The 21,165-nt window shown below is 53.3% G+C and overlaps 1 protein-coding gene across 1 annotated transcript; it reads right to left on the bottom strand.

Annotated features, from left to right (window-relative positions):
• Positions 1 to 400: 400 nt before the first annotated feature.
• On the bottom strand, positions 401 to 20,841 carry SLC26A9 (solute carrier family 26 member 9). Its single transcript, XM_032133405.1, has 21 exons — positions 20,767 to 20,841; positions 14,251 to 14,377; positions 13,514 to 13,653; positions 13,221 to 13,331; positions 12,791 to 12,966; positions 12,301 to 12,465; positions 11,646 to 11,798; positions 11,219 to 11,301; positions 10,812 to 10,959; positions 10,023 to 10,136; positions 9,338 to 9,415; positions 8,751 to 8,846; positions 6,762 to 6,868; positions 6,179 to 6,248; positions 5,998 to 6,090; positions 5,464 to 5,580; positions 4,621 to 4,938; positions 4,352 to 4,406; positions 3,819 to 3,964; positions 2,978 to 3,055; positions 401 to 2,382 (listed from the first exon to the last, which is right to left on the bottom strand). Exons 2-21 carry the CDS (start codon positions 14,373 to 14,375, stop codon positions 2,335 to 2,337), a joined length of 2,421 nt encoding a protein of 806 aa, XP_031989296.1. The 5' UTR covers positions 14,376 to 14,377; positions 20,767 to 20,841; the 3' UTR covers positions 401 to 2,334.
• Between the last annotated feature and the right edge of the window lie 324 nt (positions 20,842 to 21,165).

Consider the following 21,165-nt stretch of genomic DNA (forward strand, 5'->3'; position numbering starts at 1 on the left):
TGAGAAAGAATTTCTTCCCAATATCTTGGAATGCTGCTCCAAAAAGGATGAGGATTAAAGGAGTTCCCGTGGGGAATAACAACCCTGAGGCTCATTGGGGCCACAAGTGAGGCAGAAGGATGCCAGGACTGGGCCAAGGGACAGCCCAGGAAGTCCCTGTGTCGTGCCAGCCCTGCTCCTGACAGACTTTAAATCTACCTGCTTTTCAAAATGTTTCACTTCTTCCCTTGATTCCACCAGCTAGCTCGATGGAACAGTTCTTATTCCCTTCTTTACAGCTGTTCTGACCTAAATGAGAAGATTTATCCCACCTTCCCCTGGTGTTAACTGTCCCAGGATGCCAAATGCCAGATGGGAGCAGCCATGGAAATCCTGCCCTTGAGTCAGCAGAAGAAGCCGATGATTGTTCACACATTCTTTATTATCAAAAAAAGAACGAAACCAACATTAAATTAAATAAATTACAAACATTTCTGAGCTGGTTATACATCATGCATTTACCAAGTAAGGCTTCAGAGCCAAAACACATCAACCTCACTGTTACTTAAGAGCAATAAGGGGGATTTTTTTACTGGAAGCTAAAATTTTTCACCAATGTGACTTTGAGCTTCCCTAATTCTCTGCCCAGGTACTTAGGAATGATGACTTTGGCCACATTGTGCCTCCAGCAGTGCCATTTGCCTGCTGATATTACATTTATTGCCAGAGCTGGCCCAGAATTTGGCTACAGAAATGAGATTTCTCTGTGCCTGGGTCATGATTTGCAGGAGAGCCACTGCTGCTGTTTCTGAGCTGTTTCTCTTCACATCCCATCCCAATTTTTGTAGGAAGTTCAGGAAATACTATCTGTTTTATGCCTCTTCTCTGAGGATTCCTGCATTTGGCCTGTCAGACCCCAGGCTGGGAAATCAACCTCCTGTAATGAGCCCTGAGTGAAGAGCTGGGAGTTGGAACTTCCCTCTTTTAGTGTGATGCCACCTCAGAGACCCAAAAATATTGATCAGGACAATTTCTTGTTGCTCTGTACCAATTTCTTTGTTGCCTTTCTTTCAAACCAGCAAATGAAAGGAGCTCTCAGGCAGTACAAAAGACCATGAGGAATCGCCCTCAAAGATCATTTAAGAGGCTTAATCTCTCGATTTTACCTTGTAGAACAAGCTGTACCTGGAGATTCCTGGAGAAACCACTGCTGTCTAAGATTAAAATAAGTAATAACCATCGGCTAGTGGGGTTTTCTACCCTCCTTTGGTTTTATTACTCTCGCCTGCACCACATAATCAGAAGTTGAGGTAGAGAAATGGTGACTTAGCAATTGAGATGTTACATAAAACCAAACGGGCAGGGTGCTGATGTTGTTTCTTTTAGTGACTCTCTAGCAAGGATGGTTCAGGAAGCTCTGTTTTCCTTAAAAATGAGACATCTGGGAGCTGTAGGAAAGCCCCACATTCTCTTCCCAGGAAGCCTTCAGCAATCAGCTCAATAATGTCTGTGTACTTCAAAACTGTCATTTGTAGTATTTTGGAGTAATAAAATAGAAATAGCATTTGAAAATAAAATCCACTTTCATGTACTCAACCCACTGGGCAGGCAGGACGATGAGCATGTAACAAGGAGTTCTTATTTCTGATTCCAAGCCTGTCCTATTAATAAAAATAAAATTATTTATTTAAGAAATTAGCCCTGCTGAGAGAGTACTGAGGTCTTTGGGGTGTCAGAAATACAGCGCTGGTTCAAGGCAGTGTTTTTTGGGATGCTGGGACACAGAAGAGGAGAGGCAGAGGCTACAGAGACACACAGGGAAATCCGGGGGGCTGCAGCCACAGACACCCCCGGGGTCAGTGCAATCAGAGAGCAGCAGCACCGGGCAGAGCTGCGCTGCCACGCCTGCCAGAGCCACTGCTGCTCGGGAATCCAAGCCCTGAAAGGCTTTTAATATTTGCTTGTATTTCACTGCAGTGGGGAAAGAGGGAGCAGGGACAGGGAAGGAGCAGGATGCCCAAATGATGCAATTCCAGCGTGGGCAGAAGGATTGTGAGGGACAAAGGGGTGGCTGAAGCCCTTTGAGTTCAGGCACCTGCCTCCAAACAAACTCCACTTCTGCAGCCCAGAGATGGCATCTCCTGAGCTCCTGCTTCCCCAGATGGCTGCTGCCTGCTCCAGAGTCCGCTGCTCTGAGCGCCACGAGCAGAGCAGAGAGGAGGGAGGGATTTGGCAGTTCTGGAGGGTGGTGGCCTCTTTGCAAACCCGTTGCATCCCCAGGTAGAAGCACAGCTCTCCACGGAGGGGTGGGAGAGAGGAGTCTGTTCAGGAGGGTTTGCCCGGTGCTCCCCGTGCTCACAGAGCTGTCTGGGTCTCTGAGTGGAACATGCTTCCAAACATCTCCTAAAGGGCACAGAAGAGGAGCAGGGTCAGGGCTGGTGCCAGGGCACAGCCCCAGTGACACAGCTCAGTGTCATTGTCACACAGAAACATCCCCAGGAGCTCCAACCCTTCCCAGCACTTCTCCATGCAGGAAAGCTGGAGGTTGCTCTGCTTCCAGCTGGGCATGGACAGCATGGGGAAGGTCAGCCCTGGAGGGGATCTCCTGCCAGGGCCCAGATGTGGGTGCAAATCGCTGCAGCATTAACCAAGTCCATGCTGGAAATCTTGGCTGATGTTTCTTCTTCCGGGCGTGAACCCAACCTGGTTCTCCAAGTTCCCCCCAGTGCGTGGAGACCACAACTCTGCCTGAACCTGAGCTGTGTGGCCCAGAATGGATTGAAGGATTCCTCTGGGGGGTAACCTACCTGCTCCTCATCCAGCTGCCTTCCAGAGCTCCTCAAGACAGGGATTTAAAATTATGTTTGCAATTTGCTTTCTGAAGCACTGCAGTTACTTGCAGTGGCGCAGGGAATTTCCCATCTAATCAATCCCAGTTAGAAGTTCTGATTTCTGCTTCATACCCATGGCTGCAGTGACCCCTGGCACTACAACTCACCTCCTCCAGGTTCTTGTACTCTGCGCTGCTCTCGTCCACAGACTCGTCATAGATGGAGAGCTCTGTCTGGTTCGGCCTCTGTGCAGGGAAGAGTCAGGTCCACAAATCAGCAGAGTGCAGGGTCAAAAGGAATGAAAACAATGGCTGAGCCCGGCTTGAAAGGTGACACAGGCTCAAGGGAAATGCCCAGGAGAAGGGACACAGAAGGAATCCTGCTCCAGGTGTTTATCTCCTGTGACTGGGCTGGCGTTGGCCTATCTCTCTGGTTTGATATGAGATACCTTAACTCGTCCTGGGGAGATAACTGGCTGCCACTGGTGCCAACTCCAAGTGCCACACCATAAACCGACCCCTGTTTGGGGACAGAGCCTGTGTGACGCTGTGCCACCAGCATGGGCCACATTCCTGCCTTGGAATTCCTCGTGTGGAGCATTCGTGGATGCCGGCACTATTCCAGGTGCACAAGCTTTGCCTTCATTTCTGAGGGCCAAATTCTGCCTTTGCCTGTTCCAACCGGCACCAGACCGAGGGCACAGTGCTGGAACAGCTCTTCTGGCTCGTCCAGGCTGGGACAACATTCATCCCTCAGCTAAGGGCCTGTGTAAAACATTGACACTTCTGAATTCCCGTGGAAATCCATTCCATCAGGAGGTGCCCAGCCCGTGCATGACAACTGGAATATTAAATATTTTGCTGGGTTTTGCTTTACCACTTAAGATAAACAAAAAGCTTTATTAGGTGCAGTTATTAGTGATTTGTTATTCCTGCTTTGTGCTGGCGCAGCCTGGAAAGCAAACAGGAGAACCCTGTGGGGTGAGGGAAGACTGGGGAGCAAATTTACCTCTTCCAAGATGGGCGGGTGGACAACTTCTCTGATACTGGCCAGTGCAAACAAAACAGCGTCATGGATGGTCAGGAAGATGTGACTTCGATCCAGGCCTCCTTCTTCAAAGACTCCCCCTGTGCTGATGTCGTTGTACACCTGGGCTGGAGAAAGGAGAGGCAGCTGAACAAGGAGGAGAGGAGAGGAGGAATTCTGGGGCTGTGTGTGGCTGGCGTGGTCCTCTGAGCTAAGGCCAGGCTCAGAAGATGCAGCTTTGCAGCAGTAATGAGTGTGGGGATCTGTTTTTCTGCATGCTGAGTGTGGAGATATTCCAGCCCCATCACTTCCCAAATGAAAGCACTGATTTCACACACAGACGTCAGTGATTCTCTTTCCTTTCTTCTGTTTTCTTCTTTTCTCTGTTCTGGCCTGGTCCAACAAAGGACTGACATCTCACAGTTTGAATAAAGAACAGAAAAAGATGTGCTGTTTGTCAGGAGCTCAGAAATGGGGGAAGATCACGTGGAAATGTGTTCTGTGGGGATTCTTACCATGCACGTTTGCCAAGAACACTTTAATCCCAATCTTCTGGTAGCTGGAACACAACTGGAAGGGATGAGATGGGAGAGAGAGGATTAATAACCCTGCTGCTCCAGCTTCATGTTTATGCATAAAGTCTTCTCTCAGGGCTGGGGCTGAAGGAGAAAATCTGGGATGCAGAAGGAGCAAAGCCAAACAACTAAGGCACATAAACACCTTTATGTGAGAGAGCAGAAGGTACCCAGCTGTTGCCTGGCTGCGTTGGCAGTACAGAACTAACCTTGCTCAGCGCTTTTGTGCCCATCAGGTCCACAAAACACACCCCACTCATGTCCAGGATGATGGTGTGGAAGCTGATGTAGGGCGGTGCTGTCAGCACAGGGTCGGTGTCTGCCGTGGGCAGGACGCTGAAGGTGCTGCCCTGCAGGGTGGTGGTGCTGCCCAGCTCCCCGGGGCTCTGGCCTGGCCCAGCCCCGTGGGCAGCAGGGCGGAATGTGATGTAGGAGATGCTGGCACCATTGGCAGTTGTCTGGTTGTTGTTGGTGTCTGTTGGGGAGGCGCTCTCAAAGTCCTTCTGGAGCTCTTGCAAAGACAAGGTCTGCAGCAGAGAGGAAATGCAGTCAGGGCAGGGCAGAAGGTGAGGTCCTGGCAGGTGAATGCACCTCTACCCACTGATGGGAAGTGTTTTAATGTGGACTAACTCCAGCCTGGTGCTAGACTGTCTGTCCCTTGGGGCTGGATATAGTCAGGATAATTTTCATGATTCATTTCTTTCAGAACTGCTCAGCATTGCCAAGCAAATGGAGCTGGAGTGACTGAGAAATGGGCTTTGAAAGGGCACCTTGGAGCTGACACATCCCCAGAGAAAGAGGCCAGAGCTGCCTGGTTTCTGCAGATTGTTCACCATATTTCCATTCCAGCCTCCTCTCCAGCTTTCCTGTTCCCAGCCACTCCTGGTTCTCCTGCATCTCAAAGTTTGGGGAGGAATGGAGATGTAGGTGGGGAGGAAAGGAGGTGAGAGATGAGAAATGCGGCCAGGAAAACAGTGCAGAAAATCCCACGTGAAGAGGAGCTGTTTGATGGGGACATAGGGACCTTGTTGGGAACTCAGGAGCTGAGTTACCTTGTTCTCCTTCAGCAGGAATTTTGGGAGCTTTGCTGGTGCTTGTGCTGTGCCCTTCGCCTGCCGTTTCACAAATTTCCTCCTGGCCAAGTACACCTTGCCAGGATCCACCCCTGTCTGTGGGAAAGAGAGATTAGTCTTTAAAATCTGTTCCAAGAGTCAGGAGCTGCTGATCCTTTCCTGGCATTTCCCAGCCTGGGCACCCGCTGTGCACTGGAGTGGGGCGATCCTGGTGGCAACCAAACATCTCCTGGAACTCAGAGTACCTGCACATGCAGGGACAGACTTGGAATAGCAGGATGCCCGTTTTGGCAGAGCTTGGAGGAGGAGCCTGCCAGGATTCAGGCACAACCTCTAAAATGAGCTCTGCAAACAGCCCTGAGGGTCAAGGAGAGGAGAACTGAGGAGTAGAGGATGGATGTGACCACTGTTCATGATCATCCACAGCTTAATTATCCCCATGTAGCAACACAGGAGAGAGCGAGGGCGGTTTGGGATTAGCTTCAGGCAGGGATTTGTTGAGGAATTGCTCACCTTGGCTATAATTTTCTCCCGGAATATCTCCGAGTTGGCGAAATACAGCGGCGAGCAGTAGGTGACGATTTTAATCCCATTAACTTCATGGACCTGCACCAGAGACAAGAGCTCAGAGCCAGCCTGGGCACCAGTGGCAAGGAACAGCATTTTCTCTGAGGATGCTTTATCTTCAGCTCACCTTGTTGTAGGTTTTGGGGTTCTTGTAGATGTCAGTGGAAGTCACCTGGCCCAGGGCAGAGCCGTTGCGGCTGCAGAAAAGAAGGGATCAGCATTAGGGGAAGAAAACTGCTTCTGCTTCACATTCCACCCCAGGATTTGAACATTTGCCTTATGAAATCACTTGCATTTCATCCCTGCAGAGTCTACAGGGCAAAAGAAAGAATCAGCAGTTTGAGATGCCAGACTGGGAAATATTAATAAAGGGCTTTGATGGATTAAAAATGGTGTGAAAACCTCACGCCGGGGCCCTGCACACAGACAGGGCTCGCTCTTTCCGTGAGCAGGACTTTGTGCTGGGAACTGTGTGGGGTGAAGCAAATTCCTTGCAACTCCCCTTGCCCTGGGATGTGCACGGGAGCAGGAATGCAGGCAGTAAATTAGCGCCTGCCATTCCTGTTTGCACATTCCGGGCAGGACACCTGCACTCCCCGGGGCTCCTGCCGCGCGTTCCGCGGGCCAGAGGTCGCTTATAAAAATCATCTGTCCCTCCTTTCTGCCCCTGGGAGATCTCCCGTGCTTCTCGTGGCCACGGGGGTACTTACAACTGGGTATGGAAAACCACAACCAGCACGGAGAACCCCACGCCCACCGCCACTCCGTAGGGAAGGCTCAGGAAGAAAGCGGAGAGGAAGCTCACGAGCCAGACCAGCTGCAGGGAGAGAAGGGGAGGGAAAAACATGGCAGGTCATTTTGCTGAACCATGGGCTAGAGGACATGGATGGAAATGGATGGAAAACAGATGGAAAATGGGTGGAAAATGGGTGGAAAATGGGTGGAAAATGGGTGGAAAATGGGTGGAAAACGGCTCTGTGCTGCTATCCTGGACTCCCAAACCCTCCCAGCTCAACATGAATAGGCCAAGCCCTGAATTCTGCAGCTGTTCTAATGCTACAGTTTGGATGCTTTGGAGTGAACCATCCTTGCTGGGAAGTTTGCCAGGAGCCCCAGTTTCTTTTCAGCCATAAAAGCAGCCAGGGCGTTTCTCCACGTTTCTCCTGCTCCGCTCGTTCCATCTGAAAAGGATCGGCCTGGCTCGTCAGGAAAGGGCTCCTGCAGATCCCACCATCTGCTGCTCCCTGCTCCAGCTCCGAGCAGCTCCTGCTGTCAGTCAGAGCAGTTCAGAAAAAATCGGCAATCATCTCTCTGAAAACTGCCTGAGCACCTGCTAGAAATGGCCTGAACAGAGAAGATTTGATGGCCAAGTTGGCAGAGGAGACCAAAAGCTGCCCCACTCCAGCTCAGAGCTCTGCCATTTGTCATTTTTATGTGTTAGCACTCAAGCATCTCCCTCCATATGAGATCAGTCCTGCCCTGCATTTAAACATCCCCTCTGAAAATCATTATCCGGTTTTTTAATCCCTTCCTGAAGATTTATAAAACCTAAGTTTGACCTTGGATGAATCAGGGTAACTTTGATGACTTCAAAATCTTAATTTATATTCATTTAGTGTATAAATGGCAAGGAAGAACTTCCCTCCATCCATCCATCCATCCATCCATCCATCCATCCATCCATCCATCCATCCAGGCTTTGTTAGAATTAGCTGGAGTTAGCTGTCCTGAAACACAACCAGCATTAAGGTGATGAACACCAATGGTCTGACATCACCCAGGAACGGTGCTCCCCGTTTTGGGACAGGACACTGAATCTAGTTCAAATTCCAAGGAGATTAAGGTCAGGGGAATCCCGTTCACTGCATTGGCATCTGCCAGGACGTTCCTCAGGCAGCACTGTCCATCTCCACTCAGCTCACGCTCAGTGTCTGCCCAGGCTTTTGGGCTCTCTGAAGCCTGTGGCCTCCATCTGTGCTCTGGTAAAGGGACAGCAACTTCCCCTGCCCTCACCTGAGCTGCCAGAGCCCACAGACCTCCCCTCCCCTCCCAGCCAGCAGCAGCAGCAGAGCCCCTTCAGAGATGTGCCCAAATTGATAACTCATCCCTCCTCCAGCACCTGTTTGAGCAGGATTTTGGGAAAGCTCTTCATGACTCAGGCCAGCCCCTCTGGAGTCCTGATTGCCCTGATAAGGGGGGGTTTGCTGGGCCTTGACAGGATATTGGCTCAGTGTCCACACACGGCACTCAGCCGTGGGAGTCCTGTCCAAACACTGTCTTTTTCTGTCAGACATTTCCAAATTCCGTTCTCACTCCCCCGCCACCCCCTGCCTGGGTTTATACATCAACCAGTGCCTGGAGTCCTTATCACACTGAAGGGCTCTCCTCACCCTGGAGGGCCATTGTGTGAGTTTTTAAGTCATGACTCCCAGATATTGAGCAGGGCCGGTTTGGCTAGTTCTGGGCAAACAGGCTCTGCACTTGATTGGCATTTAAATACAGCAGGTAAGAGTTCAGGCCTCTATGATATGTGCTCTGAGCAGCAGGGTGCTCAGCTGGGCAGGACAGGGAGCACCATCCCACCAAGAGAGCCAAACCCACCTCCTGTGAGGGATTCATACCCCCCAAAAACCCCACAAAAGACTTTTTGCTCATCCTGCCCTGGCCGGGTGATGCCTCCCGCCGCCTCAGGCACTCACACAGTCCAGCTTGCTCTTCTTCCACAGGTAGAAGGGGTCAGCCAGCTGCTTGAGGGAGTTTTTCAGGTTCACGGCGATGAGGGCCCCCAGCACAGACTGTGGAGGAGAGGTTTGGTGTCAGCCAGGACATGGATGTACCACGTTTGGCAGGGGATGCTTTTCTGCAGCATCTGCCCACCTTGGGCCAGTTCCATCACAAGGGTGATGCTCACAAAGATCTCACTGGGATCTGGGCAGGGTAGTTGGGGTGATTCTTTCACTATCATTTAGACTTATATTTGCTCAGAGAAATTGTGGCTGCCCCATCCCTGCCCAAGGTCAGCTTGGAGCAACCTGGAATAGAGGGAGGTGCCCCTGCCCACGTCAGGGATGAGGTTTAAAGTTCCTTCCAACCCAAACCAGCCTGGAATTTTGTGGTTCTGTGATTCCTGCCTCCAGACACCCAGTGCAGACAGGTCCCCAGGCCAGGAGCAAACCGGCCCGTGCTGCCGTTTGCATCAGGAGCTTTTTGGAGCGAGGCTGTGCCTTTGTTTGGGTGTGGAGAGCGTGTGTTGCAACGGCTCTGCCTGCACAGATGTTTGTGTTACCTTTGGAAGAGGCTCCAGGTAGATTCCCAGGGACAGCATGGTCACCATGACCACCAAAGCCACAAAGAAACTTGCCACCTGCAAAGAGGAAAGAAAATCACTTCTGCAAACATCAGGGCTTCCCAAAGCTCCCCTGGGTGTTCCCCCTCCTGCTGCTGCAGCCAGGGGCACAACTGGGCACTGCAGCATTTTATGTGAGGGGATGTTTGCCTCTGAAAACAGGCTGGGGTTTGTAGATCTCACAGATTACCCCAAACTTCCCTCACTGCTCAGTCCAGGGGGCCAGGCTGGGACTGGGGATTGACAGCTCTGCTTCTGTGCCCAGCCCAGAGAACCATCCAGGGACCAGAATGGGCTTGGGGAGGGAGGGAGGGAGGGAATTCTGCTTTAACAGCAGCGACGTGAAGCACTGGTGTGTGAAACTTCTCCAGAGCTGCACAGCCACGTCAGGCTGGCAGCACGTGGCAGCTGCAGCGCTTTGTGCTGCGGAGGGAACGCAGGCAGGAGAGGAGGAGGAGGAGGAGAAGGAGGAAGAGAGGGAGGAGGAGGAGGAGGAGGAGGAGGAGAAGAAGGAGAAGGAGGAAGAGAAGGAGGAGGAGGAAGAGAAGGAGGAAGAGAAGGAGGAAGAGAAGGAGGAAGAGAAGGAGGAAGAGAAGGAGGAAGAGAAGGAGGAGGAGGAACTAACTTGGGATTTTGCTCCTGCCCCATCCACGGCGAGGGTGACGGAGAGAGCACAGCAGATCACGTGGATTTTGAAGAAGGATCCGAAGAAGTTGCTGCAGCCCAGGGCCAGCATTTCCTGTGGAGATGTGGAGAGTGTCCATCAGAAAGGACAGCTGCCCTTCCTGCTGACACGTGGCAAGAGAGCAGGTGCTTGAGTCTGGCTCATGTGGCCAGGGCAGGCTCTGGGCTCCCCGCAGTGCATCCCAGAGTCTTTCCTTCCAGTAAGGTCTGGGATAGGCTCTGGCTTAGCAGGGAAACCTGGAAGCACAATTCCACACAAACACGTTGTCATGTGTTGACACACTCAGGGCAGGGCTCCATGTGGTATGTGTGGCTGTTGTTGAAAGCTGCCACTGTGCCAGGGATGACAAAAGAGGATTATTTAATGTCCTGCCTCTCACAGTATCTGGGTGACACACCAGGAATCCAGGTCTTTCTCTGCTCCCCGAGAGGTGTATGTGCCTTGCCATGCTTCAGCAAGCTGCCAGAACACTGAGTCTGGAGGGGGAGCAAGGCAGAGAGCCCAGCCTAAAGCTCCTTTCCCTTTTCCAGCCTCTCTGCAGCCCACGGGACAGGGCTCTGCCGTGTCCTTTCGCCCCCCACATGGCACAAAGCCATGGAGCCTCCACGGGAGCAGCACGTCTGCTTTGAGCCGAGCACGTCTGAACGCTTCCCGTTCACGCCGTGAGCTTTTCCCTTCACGCCTGAGAGCAAAGGGAGCAGCCCTTGGCTGCCCCAGCCCCAGCAGTACCTGGTTGGGGTCCACATCGTAGCCATGCTTGGCTGCCAGGGTCCTCCCCATGGCCAGGTTGATCACGTAGCCCACGATGGCGAGCGAGAACGCCGTGCCCACCATGTCCTTCCACTTGCTCACCAGGGGCAGGGTGGGCTCTGGGAACCTGCATGCAGAGCACAGGTGAGAAGTTGTGACACCGCTGTCCAGGGGCTGGGGGGGTGGGTGAGGAGCTGGAGGGTTCAGGAATGACATAATCCGTGCCCACGCTCCAGAGGATGGGGGTGGTTGTGTAACAGGGCACACTGACACTCCTGGAAGGGGACTCGTACACCTGGGAAGAGTGAGGTGTTTTCCAGGCTGCAGGAGGAGGAGGAGGAAGGAAAACTGTCTGGAAGGTGAGTCAGACCTGCACAAGCACTTACCCCATGCTGATCTTCCCCACTATTGGCATCCCGTACTTGTCGGGCATGTCGAAGCTGCCGGAGATTGCAGTGGCAACGATGACCTGAAAGGACAGGGAATGAAGAGCTGCAAGCAGGAAGAGCTGAGCTGGCTCTGAGCATTAACCTCGCCGTGCTCCCAGAGCTGACAGAATAAAACCAGCACCAAATCTGGGCTGGGAAAGGAGAGAACAGTCCCAGGAGGAGTTATGTTCTTCACCCTCAGCATCACCAGCATGCAGGTGCAGGGATGAGCATGAGGATGGCCCAGTTTCTGACCCCAAACCATGTGGGGGCCGTGTCACATTCGCTGTGTAGATGCCCTACGTGGTGGCCCTGCTGACAGCAGCAGTGTCCCGGGGCTGTGAGGCGAGGGGAGGGTCCCAGGGACAGCCCAGGTGTCACTTACGATGATGATCTCCATCGGGATGGGCATCCGGATCTTCTTCATGTACTTCAGGTTGAGCTCCTTGACAATGATCAGGAGCACAGCACTGACCAAGGCATAGACCAGGGAGGCCAGGTTGGTTTGGGGCAGACCTTTACAAATGTCAATGAATGTCTGAGGGGGAGAGAAGAGGAGAAGGTGTCACGGGGAGCCAGAGAGTCAGGACAACATGGACAGAACAACGGGCAGCACTTGTTACCATAATCAACACTCTGAGATGTGTGAAGTGCTAAAAAACCTCTGCCGAGGGATCAGCCCCCGGCCCTGGGCCTGTGCCGGTGCTTAAATGCAGTTCAGCACAGGATACATCCATGGAAGATGCAGGAAATCCCAGGAATGGGCAAACCTGCTCAGAGGAAACTTTCCTGCTGCTAACAACTCTGCAAGACTCCTGCTGTAACCCCAGATCCCAGCCCCATTCCATCATTTCTCATTAAAACCACGCACACAGGGCTCAGATAACGCTGGATAGGGAACACAGCAGCAGCCTGGCTGTGCCGGGGCAGGGATTCCCCTTCCCTCCACCCTTCCCTTGTCTCCTGGGCCCCGTTTCCCTGGCAGGGGTGGCGGTGAGGCCGTGGTGGGGGGAAGGTCGCTGTGCAGAGCCCCCACTTACGTAGACGATAGCTAAGGGCCCGGTGTAAGACGGGACTGTCAAGCCGAAGACGTACTTGAGCACGGAGATGAGGATCTGCAGCCCCGCCGCCGTCATGAAGCCCCTGATGAAGGACTCGGACAGGTAGATGGCCACAAAGCCGAACTGCAGGAACCCCAGGCACAGCTAGGGTGGGACAGAGGAGGTGTTGGCAGAGCAGTGACAACCCCGAGGGACGCAGAGCCCGTGTGGAGCAGGGTGATCCTCTGGGAGAGCACACATGGCAGGGGTGTCCTGGGGCAGGGATGGGGACAGGAGGGCTGAAGGTGCCATCCTTGGTGGTCCATATAGAGAATTCCACCCCAAGACCAAAAAATCTCCAAAAATCTCTATTTTGGAGGCATCGTCCACCCAGAAGTGGGGCCTCTTTGAGCGTCTGCCACCACCATCTGTGCTCCAGGGAGAGCTTGGCTGGCTCCATGTGGGCCAGAGGACACGGCAGAGCCCTCACCTGGATGATGGCTGTCAGGCAGGCCAGGGTGGCAGAGATCTCCAGCCTGGCCGCCTCCAGGGCCGTGGTGTTCACGCTGGTCTCGTTGGTGGTGTGGTTGAAGTACTGGAAATCCGACTCTGGAGCCAGCTCATTGCAGATGTTGCCAACAATAATGCTGATGACAGCAAAGGTCCCTGCAGACAACACAGGGAGGTCAGGAGTTCCCTCTGGGGACAGTCCTGTCCTGGAAGGCTCCTGGGCAGGCGAGGCTGTGCAGACTGAGTCCCTCAGCCCATCCTCAGCCCCATGGCAGGAGGTGGCAGAGGGTCATTGGGGTGACATCCTGCTGTGCAGCCAGGATCGGGGATCCCACAAACCCCTGGCAGAGCAAACGTCCCAGTTCTGGGGCACACCAGCATTCAACTGTTCTGTGCAGACAATTCCTCACCTGGGACCATCTGATGGATGCCCCCGAGGAAGAGGTAGGTGATCAGGGGGAAGAAGGAGGAGTAGAGCCCGTTGACAGGAGGCAGATTGGCTAGGAGGGCGAAGGCCATCCCTGGAAAACATGAGGGAAACAGGCAGGGAAATATAGGGACCACCAGGCTGGAAGGAGAGCTTGGGGTCATCAGCAAAAATATGAAACTCCTCCCAGGTGGGCATCAGCATCACCTGCAGACCTTTACTTGAGCTGGCAAAGTGTTACTCCCTCTTGGAGACCCAGAGGGTGACGCTCCTCACCTTGTGGCACTTGGATTGTCCCCGCACTGAGCCCGCCGAGGACATCAGGCAGGATGTAGTCCTTGATTTTGTACTTGGGAAGCCACGCCAGTATTGGGAACAGGCGGAAGAGGGTGAGCTTGAACCTGGAAGCTGAACATCTGGAGGGGAGATAAAAAATAAAAGCAAATAAGCAAAGAAGGGAGGAAGCAAATGAGCTGGAATTGGAGAATGATCTTCCTACGAATGTCTCAACTGTTCTCCCTCGCCATATTCTGAGCCCTCTCTTTCCTGTGTTGTTGCCTTCCTTCTGAGGAATGGAGATAGATTTCCAAGAAAGTGATCAGCAGGGTTATTAACCTTTGTTTGCATAATTATAAACTTTTCTTTAAGGTGGTATTGGTTTCAATCAGAAAGCTGATAAAAGGAAATCCCAGCTGAAAAGCTTAAAAAAACAATCCACGCACCATTCCCTGCATCACCAATTGTGCTTTTTCCACTATTAAAAAAACCCTTGGAAAGCAGGACCCCAAATCCCAAATGCACTCAGTGCAGACTGTTCTGCTGATTTGCCAGCAAAGAGCCACCAACTTCATTTTCTTCAGCCCAATTTGCATTTCTCCCATGCCTTTCATCCATCAAACCCCTGAAGACCACGGTTTCCCAGGATAAAAACGGGATCTGTGCCCCCAGGTGTGAATGACACCCCCCCAGTTCCTGGCTAAATCTGGTTTACATTCTGTCGCATTCCCTCTTACCTGAAAAGGTTTCTCAGTTTCTCCCCAACGGGGTAAGTTCTGCTTTTCTTCTCAAACTCCTCGTCGAAGAGGCTGACGGAGTAGGCAGGACGTTCGATGACATAGCGAGGCCTGGCCTGGCTCATCTCTGGATCATTTGGATTTTCCCCAAAATAAAATTTAAAAAAAGGAAAAAAAAAAAAATAAAAAGAAAGAGCAAAGCCAAGAATGTGGCTGGAGTTGGCCCCACCTGCGGTACAACAGAACGGACACCTCCAGCGTCTGGAGCCCTCCCCGAGCTCCTCCACCCTAAATAGTTTCCCCGTGGCAGAGAGGCAGGTCCTGGGAGTGGCTTCTCCCAGCTCCAGGGGCTGCTGCTGCTCCCCGGCCGCGGGAGCTTTCCCAGCTCTTCGGAGGTGATGCTAATGAGCGATGCTAATGAGCGATGCTAATGAGCGGTGCCGTGCGAAGGGACCCGAGCGCGGCCCGGATCGCCTGGCAGCCGGGCAGGGGTGTTAATCCCGGCTCCGGGAGCGCCTTTTTGCCTCGGGCGAGGCACTTGACCTTTCCCATGCCTCGGTTTCACCATCGGTGGGGTTGGCAAGGCTTTGCCAGGCTGGTTTGGCTCGGTGGCAGATACTGGCACCGGGATCAAGGGCTGGATCCCATCCGAGGTGTTCCTGCCACGCTGCCCAGCGTTCCACAGCCTTCCCAATGCTCGCTGGCTGGGGATGAGCACCTGGTTTCCTCTAGGAAGTGATGCTCGAGGAGATAACTGTTGCTAGCTCATGTCAGTGATGAAGATGCCAAAACATCCCGGCAGACCAGTCCTGCCCAGTATCTGGGTCTCACCAAAGGGGTGATGAACTCCAGAGAACCCTTACTTTACCATGCCCAGAGATGCCTGGGGAGAGGGGAGAATCACCCCGAACTGGCCGGGCTGGGGCAGGAGAGAGGAAGTGGTCAGATATAAAACGAGGATCTCGGTAATTATTTGTGTTTTGGTGTGTATCTAAGTGGGTCATTGCCCAACACAGGAGGAGAAGAGGGGGTGGAAAAAGCTGGTGATTCAGGCAGGAGAATGCACCAAGAAACAACATCCAGGTTGCTGAGAGCTTACGGAGTGCTCTGAATGTGCCAGATCTTCCCCCCTCCCCTCTCTGGGTGCTGCTGGAAGTCAGGGCACACCTTGACATCGAGTCTGTGGCACTGGGATGAGCAAAATGTGCTTCCCCAGGACGGGTGAGAGCCCTGGCTGATACCTTGGGGTGAGGACAGGAGCAGATTGTAGCAGAGCAGGGCAGGAAGGAAAGGATGATGCAGAGAGCCGAAACTTTGGGGAGAATTTAGGTCAACAGGATCATTATGCAAATAGGAGCTAATGGGTCTAGAAAGGGAGGTCATCAGCCCCACTCTTTAGAGTTCACAGGGCAAAACTGCTCCGGCAGTGGGGTGTTGGTGATTCCAGCTCCGATCTGCACCCACAGGGTCAGGAGGGACCCCAGCCCACGGCTGTGGAGCAAAGAGGAGACACGTCCCTCCTCCTGCAGGGCCTGGTGCCTCATCCAGTGCCCTCTGCAGGCGTGCAGGGCACCCCTGCTGCTCCTTTTCCCCTGGAGATTCCTCTCCAAGAGCAAGGATAAGCTTTGCCTTTGGATAATAGGACTAATCAGAGTCCTGGGCTCTTCCCAGTCCCTCATGCCAAAAGCCTGTCTGATAGGCAGTCACGGTTTTCCCATGTTTCCCGTGATCCTGTGGCTGCTCCCAGACTTTCCCCCGGCCCCACAGCTCTGCTCGGAATTTCCAGGTCTCCTTGGTGAATATTTTGTAGGTCCAGACTCAGCAACAGCTTCTGAGGGCTGGTAAGCCCACCCGAGTTCCTGGTGGTCTCTCTGATCTCCATGCCTCCTGCCACCAGACAGACCCAAGCAGCCAATTAAATCCCAGCTCTTTAATGAATTTCCCCTGCTGAGTGAAAGTGCTGGCAATCAAGAAAATAATAAACAGAGCAGGTACAGAGGGGAAAATATCCCCATGATTAAATTCCATCTTAAACAAACAGGCTCGTGATGTCAGCGTCTCGGACAGAGTCAAGTTCTTGACTTGGCTTATCGCTGGCCTTGCCCTAGCTCAAACAGCAGCTTAAACCTCTGAGATTTGGGAATTAAAGAGAACCAGGAGCTGCGGGGCTGCTCCTTGAACAAAAGGCAAAGCCAGCTGGCCTGGTGCTGGTGGGATGAGCCCACAGCAAGCTGCAGAGCTGGTTTAAACCCTGCAGCTGGGGCAGGACCCTGGAGCAATTCCATGAGAGTGGAGGGAAGAGCAGAGTGCCAGGCAGCTGCTGCATTGCAGGGACCAGGTTTTTCAAGATCTCTCTTCCAGTGTGAGCACGGAAATAAAGGACAAGGTCTGGGGGAAGAGCTCCAAGCACTCACAAGTTTTTTAGGAAGCCCATCCCTGCAGTGGGGTTGGCTGGAGTGAGTGATGCTCGGAAATGTAAAATTTTGACCTCGCTAAGTCTGAGTGCACAAATGGGATAAACACTTGGAGCAAGCAAGCAACACGTGAGAGCAGAACTGCTCCACTCCAGTGACGTGATGTGGGTGACCAGCATTGTCCCAGCAGGTCATGAGTGTCCCCTTGGTCCAGACCTGGGTGATCCCAGCCTTGCCAGTCCCAAACCAGGCTGTGCATGCTGGGCATGGACCTTTTCTCCCAGAGTTCGTCTTGCAAACACACTCACTGAGCTCTTATCTTTCGTCCCTGTGCTGGTGATAGCTGTGTTTGGGAAGAGGAAAGTCACATTGAGGTTCCTGGCTGGTGTTGATAGGAGCTGTTGGCACAAAGCCACTTTCCTGCGCTGATGCAGGCACAGAACACGAGCTCCAGTCCAAGGAATGAGTCGAAATTTGGTGGGAGAGCCACCTGATCGCTGCATTATGTGGGACACAAGGGCCCAGACTGATCCCAGTGCTAGAGATGGACATCCAAGGAATGCTTCTTCATTTTAGGGATTAAAAATCAGTGCTCTTGGAATAATGCTTCCTCCCTTGCCTCCCCCCTCCATCCCCCTTCTCTTTGCGCAAGGCACACCCAGCCCTCTGTGCTGTTTGCTCCGGGATGGGGTTCAGAGGTCCAGCCTCTTCCCAATCCCGTGTGAATCTCCATCCAAAACACCCCTCTCCCGGCCCCACTGCCCAGAAAGGGCCATAAAAGCAGCTCCCCCCTATTCCCCAGACCAGGTCTGGTGGGAGAACACAGGCACAGGTGCAAGGGTTTGGTTGCAACACCAGGACAAGGTCTTGACTCCCGTGGCCCCGGACCGGTGCCTTCAGTGCCACGTCTGCCCGGCTCCGGCTGCAGGTGCCACGGGAGCCCTGGGGCAGCACAGGGAAAGGGCCCAGGTCCTGCAAAGTCAGCAGAGGAAGCCTCCACTTGCTCCCTGAGACATGCATGGCACAAGTGCTGGGCTCTTGGTGCCAGATGTGGCAGTGCCAGGCTCTGCAGCGCCAGGTGCTCCCCCGGACTGAACTCTGCCTCACCCTCCTGCCACACTCCCGCTCCCCTCTCCCTTTCGCGCCTCTCCGAGCGCCCAGGCAGGAGGAGAAGGAGGTTCCTGCTGTCACGCACTCAGCTCAGGTATTTCAGAGGGATGTTGTATAATTCACCTCTGCAATCAGGCACCAGGAGCCCGGCAGATCCGCCCCTGCACTCCCTGGTCACTCCCTGCGACGTCCTGGCATTGGGGACATGCCAGGAGCGAGTCCAGCTGATGGCCCACACCAGGAGCTCACCACCAAGGCACCCCAGAGTATTCAGCTGGGGCATTTTGGCACAAATTCTTTTTCACATTTAAAATGTGGTTGATTTAGTTTTGTTTTACCTTTGGCTATGGATAGCCGCAGGCTTCACCTACAAATGAACTGATTCAGGAAGAGAACCTGGCAGTGGTAAAGCCACATCTATAGTCCTGCATTTCTGGCACGAGTATTTTGGGGGAAAAATCATTCCCTGTAATCTGGGAAGGGGGAAGAAGCTGAGGCAGGGAAGCAGGGGTTGTGTTCAGGGGCTGGTGCCACGCACTGGGCACACACATTTGTTAAAGGGTTTAACCTTTTCTTAACCTTTACTCATTAGAAACAGAAGAGCAAGACACCAGAAGAGAGTATAAATCAGTTTTGAAAAATATCCATGCCTCAGAAAAGGCAAAATGCCAGAATCCATAAAGTTCAGCCAAAACTTTGCTGTTCTAGTCCCTTTTCCATGAGGAACCACCGTGATGGCCGGGGGAACAAAAGCCAGAGGGAGAAGGGGGTGAGAGGAGCCAGGAGGAACTAGCGGGCTCTGATGGATCTTGGGCAGGCATGGAATGGATCCTGTGCCACAGTGCAGGGCCAGGAGGAGACACCTCTGCCTCCCTCCAGCTCCCGCCTCCCATCCCACTGCCCCAAGCCTCTTTCCCCCTGGGATCTGCCATCCCATTCCTCCACTCCTGCACCTTCACCACACAGCAGCCAGGCATGAAATCAATGTTTTCTTTCTGTTCAGACCCAACATTTGGAGTGTTAAATGGGTGATTTCCATCAGGCAGATGGCCCTTTTCTCGTTGTGAGTGACCCAGCCCAGCGCAGGCAGCGGGCAGAGCTCTTGTGCTGCCTGCGCTGGGCCGGTGCCAATGTTTGATGTACCACTTCACACGAGTTTCTAACCAAACTAGCTCTGTGCCTGGTAACCAGAGTAATAAAATCTGCAGGCATCTGCCAGCAACTGAAGGTGAAGCCAAAGTGTTTGGCTCACAGGGTGTTTATTAAGTGAAATGTTTATATTCAGCAGCTCGGCTCCTGCGCTTTGGTGCAAGGGAGCAAACGCTGTGGGCACAGGGGATCTGCCCTGCACTGACACCAGGGCAGCAAAGTCCGGGTGGGACCCACTTTCCCTGGGATTTGTTTGATTTCCCCACTCGTTCCCAACCCCACCCCGACTCTCCATTGCTGTCGTAGCCGCACCAGCGCCGCGGCTCTGCGAGGAAGGGCTGGGCTGGGGTGAGGCATCAGGCACACGGCCTGGGGTGCTGTGCTTTGGGATGTCCAGACACCCCATCATGGTCCTCTGAAAGCCACCAGCTTCCCTGCCCTGCTGTCCCCCAGGGCTGTCACCTTGCGGAGTGTGGCAGAGCGGTGCCTGATCCCAAGAGCATCTCAGCCCAATCCCTGGAAGTGCTGTCTCCATCCCCTTCCTGTGCAAAAAGAAGCTGGGATGGGCAGGAGTGAACTGGGAAGGGCATTTAAAGGAAGGAGAAGTGAGACTTTGTTGTCCCTCACTGCCACATCTCTGCTCCCCACGTGTCTCCGACCTTGCCCTTGCCTTTGAAGAGCAGGTGGGCAACGCAAATCCAAAGGAATTAAAAAGTTTGCAGCATTCCTGCAGCACTGATCTGGGATGCCTGCTGAGGCCTCATTCCTCCACGTGCTCCCGCCCCTCTGGATCCACTCTCGGAGAAGGAAAAACACCTCTGGGGTCATCCCGTCCATCCTGTCCCGGAGGTGGAGGATGGGACGGCATTTCTGTACCGGGAATCTCTGACCCGAGGCAGAAACGCTGTGTGACCAGGACAAATGTCACTGCAAGGGCTTTAGGACAGGTCCCCAGCTCCAGGTTTCAGCCTGCTTACAAATAAGGTGTGGACAAATTTTATCAGGGCAGAGCAGAAAGCATCCCAGCTGCAGGAGTTTTTCCCCATGGAGCAAGACTGAGGGGATATTTCCTCTTGCTTATACATGGAGGAGCCTGCCCAAACTGGACCTAAACATCCCATGAAACGGCACTGGGAGGAGCTGGAGACCCTGCACCCGGTGTGACAGGGCTCAATCTGGGAGCACTCCTCATTCCCAGCTTTAAAATTCCCTCCTAACCTGACTGTGAGCACCAGGATGCCCAGTACAGCCAAATCCCCTTTTCTGGCTTGGATTCCTGTGCACAACCAGTGCTTCTCAACCGCTGCCCGCAGGCACACGGCTCCACATCCCTTCCGTCCATCCCGGGATGTGCAACACCCGCTTCGGGCTGCAACATCCTCAGGGCAGGGACCACTTTCCACAGTCCCATGCACAGAAAGTTCTGCTCATAACAAGAATCCAGAAACCGAGTGTCTCTCATCATTTGCCTCTCCTATGCCAGGCAAATCCCTCCACACATCTCAGCAGGAACCAGGCAGGATAAGATGGCAGGATTTATTCTAGCAATAATTAATTCACATATTTGGCTCTTCCAGCCTCTCTCTTCATAATAAATCAAGCTGCTGGATCGTTGGTGTTGCTAATTCCTGAGTAAATCTGCTGCCGTAAATCCCCTTGGCGAAAGGAGGGAGGGAGGAAAAGAGAAGGGTGAAAAAGGAAAAAAAAAAAAAAAGAAAAAAAAAGAAAAAAGAAAAAAGAAGTAGCAGTTCTCCAAATACTGCGACTCACACCCAGTGGCTGTGCAACCGGAGTGTAAATCCCCCACGCCCACCCAGACAAAGAGCCCGATTGTTGGAGTTACCTGCGCCTCGGGAGAGCGGCCGATCCTGCGAGGGGGGTGCAGATGTGGCAGGAGAGGTGCTCCCGAGGAGGTGTGCAGAGGTCTGCGCTCAAACGAGCCAGTGAGTCATTTATAAATCACCTCAGTCAAGGGGACCGAGGGCTGTGCTCGGCGCCTGATTGGCTTGAGGAGGTAATTGCGAGCAGGTACACTCGGGCTGAGCCCAGGAGATAGCCAGGGGAGATAAGGAGAGATCTGAAGAGGGAGAAGAGCCTTTTTGGATGTCCCCCCTCACCCCACCCCTTCCCTCTCCGGCCTGGGCCGTTTGATCCCCTCTGCGGGTCCCTCCATGCTCTGGGTGACAATAACCCATATTCACGTCACCCCGGGCCCCCTCCCTCCCCTGCCACGGGCCGGGGG

This window comes from Corvus moneduloides, chromosome 24, assembly GCF_009650955.1.
Source record: "Corvus moneduloides isolate bCorMon1 chromosome 24, bCorMon1.pri, whole genome shotgun sequence".
Lineage (NCBI taxonomy): Eukaryota > Metazoa > Chordata > Aves > Passeriformes > Corvidae > Corvus > Corvus moneduloides.